Here is a 6323-nt window from a genome sequence, read left to right on the forward strand (position 1 = left end):
TTGCTTTGCTATAATCCGCATTTATTACAAGCTGATACAGTTTTATTATAGCAAGCTATCAAGGTCGATTCCTTTAACTGCATAATCTGACATGAATTTCATTTTTAAAGAAATGTAGCTATAAAAATCCATACTGTGGGCACAGTAGTTATATTGTACCTAAATCATATTTTAAAGGCAATAAATCCAGAGAGTATTTAGGAAGAGAGGGGAATATGGTTAAACGGCTCTCCTCCAGTCTCAACTCTCCAAAAGACCCTTCAAACTTTTTTTTTTTTTTTAATTTAAACGCCGAGTTTTTCCCAAAGCACATAAGGGTGGCAGGCTCGGGAATCACAGCCCCCCGGGTCGGATGAACTTCCCGCGGCCCGCTCCCGCCTCGCCCCCCGCACGGCCGCAGCGGAGCGGAGCACACCGGCGCTGGCCGCAGACGCGCCGCGATTGAACTGCGCTTTAACTACTCTTAAAAGGCTAAATTGTAACTCACACGCTGGTTTCAGAGCGGGGGGCGGGAGGGGGGGGGGTGGCAAAAAAAAAGGAAAACGGCCATTTAAAATGTGTTGATCATTAAAAAAATCTTATTCGGCAATTAAACCGTATCTTGACTCCCTCCCAATAGCTCCTCACAAGCCCGTGCCACCGCTCCCTGTGCAAATGTTGCACGTACCAGGTACTTCCTTCCAAGCCTTGTAGCGATTCAGAACAGAGGGAATAAGCAAAATGATCATAAATTTCCTAATTAGAGATTTCGCACCAAGACAAAAAGGTGTTAATGAGTTTAATTCCAGTGCCTGTCATTGTCCCTTTTTTCACACCACTTATTTACTAATGGCCCAGAGGGCTGCTCCCGTCTCTCCTTTGTTAAGATTTTAATTTGCCTTCTTTTCTGCCTTTGATGTAAAATTGTGACCTACAACTCTTTGAAGTCCCTTATTAGGAGGAAAATTAACTGAGCTTTTTCACTGTATCTGCCCACTGTTAGCCCAGACAAAATGTAGGGAACTCCTTAAAGATTCAGTACATTAGGAAAATTTTAAAGGTAGCTCTGGAAATGCAATTTTTTAAAAAAAAAAATCTAATGGACTTTTAAATCTACATTAGGAGACGTAATCCTCGCCAGGGCCGGAGAGGGGGAAGGGAAAGAGGGAATATCTTAATAAAGAAAACAAAATGAACCCGGGCAAGGAAAGGCTGTAAATTTGAAAACCTGAAAAGGGGGAAGGGTGGGGCGGGGGGAGCCTTTATTTTTAAATGTCACAACTTTTTCCTGTCCCTCTCGTGTGCCGCTCACAGCTGACACCCTGGCTTCCCATGCTCCGGGGGACGGGGGGGGGGACTACGAAAGAAATTATATCTACATCTATCTCTATATAATTAGAATACCATGAGGCAGGGTTAAACCTTTGTAAAACACACAACTGATTGGCGATCGCTAAAACGAGATTTGAAAGCAACTCAAATAAAAGATCGCGACGTCAGTAAACAGATTTAGGGAAAAAAAAAAAAAAAAAGAAGGGGGGTGAAAAAAAGGCAGCTAGTGACAAACCCGGCGAGAGCGAGCTCTGGGCATGAGAGAGAGAGGGAGGCAGAGAGGGAGAGAGAGACTTAAAAGAAATAGGAGGGGCTTGTGAGAGACTAGAAATGTCAATCAGAGCCCAGAGTCCCAATAATCTCAGGCAATCTGTTAGGACCTGACCTGGGTCCACTCAGATCAATAGGAAAAGTGAGAGAAGAAAGAAGCGATCGGATCGTTTACCGCGGCGGCCGAGGACAGGAGGGAGCCCGCGGCCTCCGCGCACCCCCGGCTCCCCCCCCCATGTCCGCCGGAGTTTGCGGGAGGCGCTGAAAGTGCGGGCGGCCGGCGAGGGCGAGCGACCCGGCTCCCTCCTCCGCTCCCGGCCCTGCTACTTTCTCCCCTTTCTCTCCCTTCTTCCTCTCTTCTCCCCCCCCTCCTCCTCCTCCTCCCCCCTCCCCTGCCCCCGCTCCCCCACCATGTCTTTCCCCCAGCTGGGCTACCAGTACATCAGGCCGATTTACCCGGCGGAGCGCCCGGGGAGCGGCGGCTCCCGCGGCGGCGCCGAGCTGGCCCCGTCCGGGACCCTCTCCAACGTGCTCTCCTCCATGTACGGCGCTCCGTACGCCGCCGCCGCCGCCGCCCAGGGCTACGGAGCCTTCCTGCCCTACGCCGCCGAGCTGCCCATCTTCCCCCAGCTGGTAAGAGGCCCCCCCGGGGCTCGCCGCTCGCTCGCCGGGACGCGCCGGCCGGGGCCGGCCCGGGCGCCGTTTGCGCTGGGGATCGGCCCGGGGGGCCGCGGGGGAAGACGCCAGGAGGGCTGTCAGGGGAGACGGGGTGTTATCGCTGCCCTGCCCCGGGAGAGCCGCCGGAGAGGGGCAGGGCTGGAGCGGCGACCCCGCGGCTTTCCGCCGTCCGCAGCGTTTGACGGCTGCGTGACCGGCCCCGGCTGCCGGCGGCCCCGCCGCACACCCGCACCCGCACCGGGGGAGCCGGTCCTCCCTCCCGGGCACCCCGCAGGCACCGGCCGCCTGCCTTGGCGGGGAGCTCGGCGGCGCGGGGAGGCAGCTCGGCCTGGCCGCCGCACTGGTGCCGAGCGGGCTCCGCTCCCGGTAACGGCGGTGGGATGGAAGGGCCCCGGGCCGGGCCCGGCGCACCGTCTCAGCCGGGCCGCCCCTTCCCTCTCGCTGCAGGGCGCCCAGTACGAGCTGAAGGAGAGCCCGGGGGTGCAGCACGCCGCCTTCCCCCACCACCACCCCGCCTTCTACCCCTACGGGCAATACCAGTTCGGGGACCCCTCGCGGCCCAAGAACGCCACCCGGGAGAGCACCAGCACCCTCAAGGCCTGGCTCAACGAGCACCGGAAAAACCCCTACCCCACCAAGGGCGAGAAGATCATGCTGGCCATCATCACCAAAATGACCCTCACCCAGGTCTCCACCTGGTTCGCCAACGCTCGGCGGCGGCTCAAAAAGGAGAACAAAATGACCTGGGCCCCCCGCAGCAGGACGGACGAGGAGGGCAACTCCTACGGGAGCGACCACGAGGGGGAAGAGGACAAGAGGGAGGACGAGGAGGAGATCGACCTGGAGAACATCGACACCGAGAACATCGAGAGCAACAAGGACGAGCTGGAGGACGAGCTGCAGGACGCCGACCTCCTGCACTCTGACTCCAAGACGGACTCGGAGGGCTCCGAGGGTTTTGAAGACCTGCCCGGCTCTGAGGAGCGCTACCTCAAGGCCGCCGAGGGGGAGCCGCACCACCTCCGCCACCACCACCACCACATCCACCACCACCACCACCACAAGTGCGAGCTCCCCGCCACCGCTCCCGCCGACCTGGAGCCCCTCAAGCCGCCCCTTCAACCACCCCCGCACCACCTCTCACCCCCCTCCTCTGCCTCCTCCTCCACCGCCTCCTCCCCGACGGACGGCGCTTTGGCCGGCACCCTGCCGAAGCCCAAGATCTGGTCGCTGGCCGAGACGGCGACCAGCCCGGACAACCCCCGCAAGTCTCCCGGCGGCGGCTCCCCGCCGGCGGCAGCCCCCCAGCCGCTGCCGCTGCCCCCCCCGCCGCCCCACAGACTCGTCTCCTCCTGCCCCTTGGGCAAGTTCCCCAACTGGACCAACCGCGCCTTCCCGGCCCACCACCACCACCCGCCCCCCCACCCGCTGGCCTTACTGAACACTCCCCATCTGCTGGGGCTGGGGGCCGCCCCCGCCGCCCCCCCGGCTGCCGCCGCCGCCTTCCCGCGGCCCGCGGACCAGGCGCAGAGCGCGGAGCCCGCCGGAGCAGGTGACCACTGAGGGACGCGGCGGGGACGGGACGGGACGGGACGGGACGGCAGCCTCCGCGGGGGGCTCGGCGGTGCTGCGCGGTGCTGCGCGGGAGGCCCCGCGGGATCTTGTGCGAGAGGCCGCGGCGGGGGGCGCCGGCCCCGCGGTTTTCTCCCGGTGTCCCTGGCCCGGCGCGGCCGTCGGGGCGCAGGTGGCAGCGGGCGGGCGGCGTTGGGGTCGGCGCGGGGAGGCAGGTTAGTCTAAAACCCCGGGAATTACCTTCCTCCGACGGAGATAATTTTTGTTGCTGTTGTTGTTGCTGCTGAAATGGTCTTTGTGGGAAGGACCCGGCCGTGAGGCTTGCGCCGGGGTTAGCTCATTGGCCTTCTGACGGTCACTCCCGCAGCGAAGCAGTCGTTCAGTCGTATTTGCAACTTGCTAAGAAGAGATCTTCAGTCTAGGGGCTTAATTCAGGGACGAGGGGGGGAATAAAACGGGGGCTATAAAGGAACGCCTTTTGTTTTTTTTTTTTTTTTCTTCTCTTTTTAGATCGATCTAGTGCCTTGGAAGTAGAGAAAAAGTTAATAAAGACAGCTTTCCAGCCAGTGCAGAGGCGGTAAGAGATTGCTTCCTCAGTCTCCTAAGGATATATAGAGGCAGTTGTAAATGGTTAGCTTATTTTCTCCGCTTCTTTAGTTCCCTTTCAAGGGCAGTTTCTTGTTCTTCCTCTGCGTGCGTGCTGGGTTATTCTGATTATATGTATATATTTTTTGCTGTTCTCTCTTCTGGAGTTGGCGAGTGGTTCCCGCGGGCAGGCCGAGCTGCCTTCGGCGGCGGCGGCGGGGCCGCGGTCGCTGTGCCCGGGGTCGGGCCGGCTCTGCCCGGGCAGGGCGGCAGCGCATCAGGAACGGGCACCGCCGGCCTTGGCCTTGTCCCCGGGCACCGCTGGCCTGCCCGGAATGCCGGTAGCAACCCGCCGGTGCCGCCGAGCCTCGGGGAAAAAAACCGCGGCAGTGGGAAAACAATAAATAAAAATACCCCCTCTCAGCTAGCGTAAAAACTTGCGAGGCTGAGCCTGGCTGTCCCGAGTTCGGCGCAGCAGTCACTGAAATCAATTACACTTTTGATTGACCGAAACCACGGGGATCGGGCCCCTGGTATTTTCGTAGCTCAATAAATTTGCTATAAGTCACTCTGAAAACTTTTTATATTTAGAAATCTTTTTTAAAAAATAACACCACCACCACCAGTGCTACCTACAGTTAAAAATATTGTGCCAGCCCAATCTGACTAGAAAGCCTATTAAATATTTTTTTTTCTGTGTCATTTTTTTCCAGGCCCCAGAACCAACTTGATGCCGCTATGGTTCTATCGGCGTTGTCATCATCATAGTTAATTTTTTATTGTTGTTGTAATGATTGTAAAAAATCTCTGTATAGTTACAACTTGTAAGCATGTCCGTATATTAAAACTAAAAAGGAAAAAAAAAGCCCGCTTCTGTACTCTCGTCTGGATTAGCTGAGTTTGTGAGGTTTTTGGAAGTCCAGTGAGAATTAGGTGTTTCGATTTTTTTTTTGTTGATGTTGTTTGGTTTTGTACATACAGTAAAAATGTACATATGTGTGAACCAAATTGTACAAGAAAGTATATATTTTTGGCTAATAAATAAACTGTTGCCACTTTGACTACACTCTCTGTTCCCTCCTCTGGAGTTATTTTTCTCCCCGCCCGTCCCCCCCCTTTCCCCGCCGGTTACTGTTTTTCCGCGGCAGCCGAGGCCGCGCTGGGGAGGCGGCGGGAGCGGCGCATCCTCGGGCAGAGCGCGGAGCGGCCGCGGGCCGGCGGCGCTGGGGCCGCCCGGAGGCGGAGCGGGTCCTTGCCGAGGCCGGGCAGCAGCAGCAGCAGCGGCCGTGCCGTGCCGGGCGGGCGGCGGGGCCGTGCCGGGCGGGCGGCGGCGCGGGGCGGGCGGCCCTTCCCGCGGCAGCGGGGCCGAACGCTGGAGCCGCAGCGCCCCCTGCAGGCGCCGCCGCCCCGTCCCGCTCCCCGGTGGTGGCGGGCGGGGTGTGTGTGTGTGTGTGGGGGGGGGGGGTGTGCGAGTCCGTGTGCGGAGCCGGGGCAGCGCCCTGCCCCAGGGAGGAGTGGGACAGCGCCGGGGGGATCCCAGGGGCAGCCGCCAGCGGCCCGGCGGGGATCCATCGCCCCCCGAGGACCTTATTACCGGGTGCCGGCTACTTATCCCCCCCGCCCCCTCGGAGCGCTGTGGCAGCGCGGGAGGGATTAACTGAAAGGAAGCTTCGGGGGTCGTTAGTGCCGCAGCGGGTCGGGAACGGAGCTGCGTTATTCCACCCCCCGCTGCCCCGCGCATCCCGGGGGTCAGTTTTGAGGGTCTCCCCCGGGCCCGCTGTGCCGCTGAGCGAGGAGGGGGCCGGGGGGTGACCGACGCCGCGGGGCTACGTGGAGCGGGCGGCGGGGCCGGGGGCATCCCCGCCGGCTCCCGGGGTTTATCCGGGCGGGAGCTACCGGCCGAAAGG

General features: G+C 59.7%; 1 protein-coding gene across 1 annotated transcript; it reads left to right on the forward strand.

Annotated features, from left to right (window-relative positions):
• Positions 1 to 1992: 1992 nt before the first annotated feature.
• On the forward strand, positions 1993 to 5184 carry IRX3 (iroquois homeobox 3). The gene is made up of 4 exons (XM_068411528.1): positions 1993 to 2214; positions 2707 to 3811; positions 4342 to 4408; positions 5130 to 5184. The coding sequence occupies exons 1-4, from the start codon at positions 1993 to 1995 to the stop codon at positions 5182 to 5184; spliced, it is 1449 nt and encodes a 482-aa protein (XP_068267629.1).
• The last annotated feature ends 1139 nt before the right edge of the window (positions 5185 to 6323 follow it).

This window comes from Nyctibius grandis, chromosome 12, assembly GCF_013368605.1.
Source record: "Nyctibius grandis isolate bNycGra1 chromosome 12, bNycGra1.pri, whole genome shotgun sequence".
In the NCBI taxonomy this organism is placed as follows: Eukaryota; Metazoa; Chordata; class Aves; order Nyctibiiformes; family Nyctibiidae; genus Nyctibius; species Nyctibius grandis.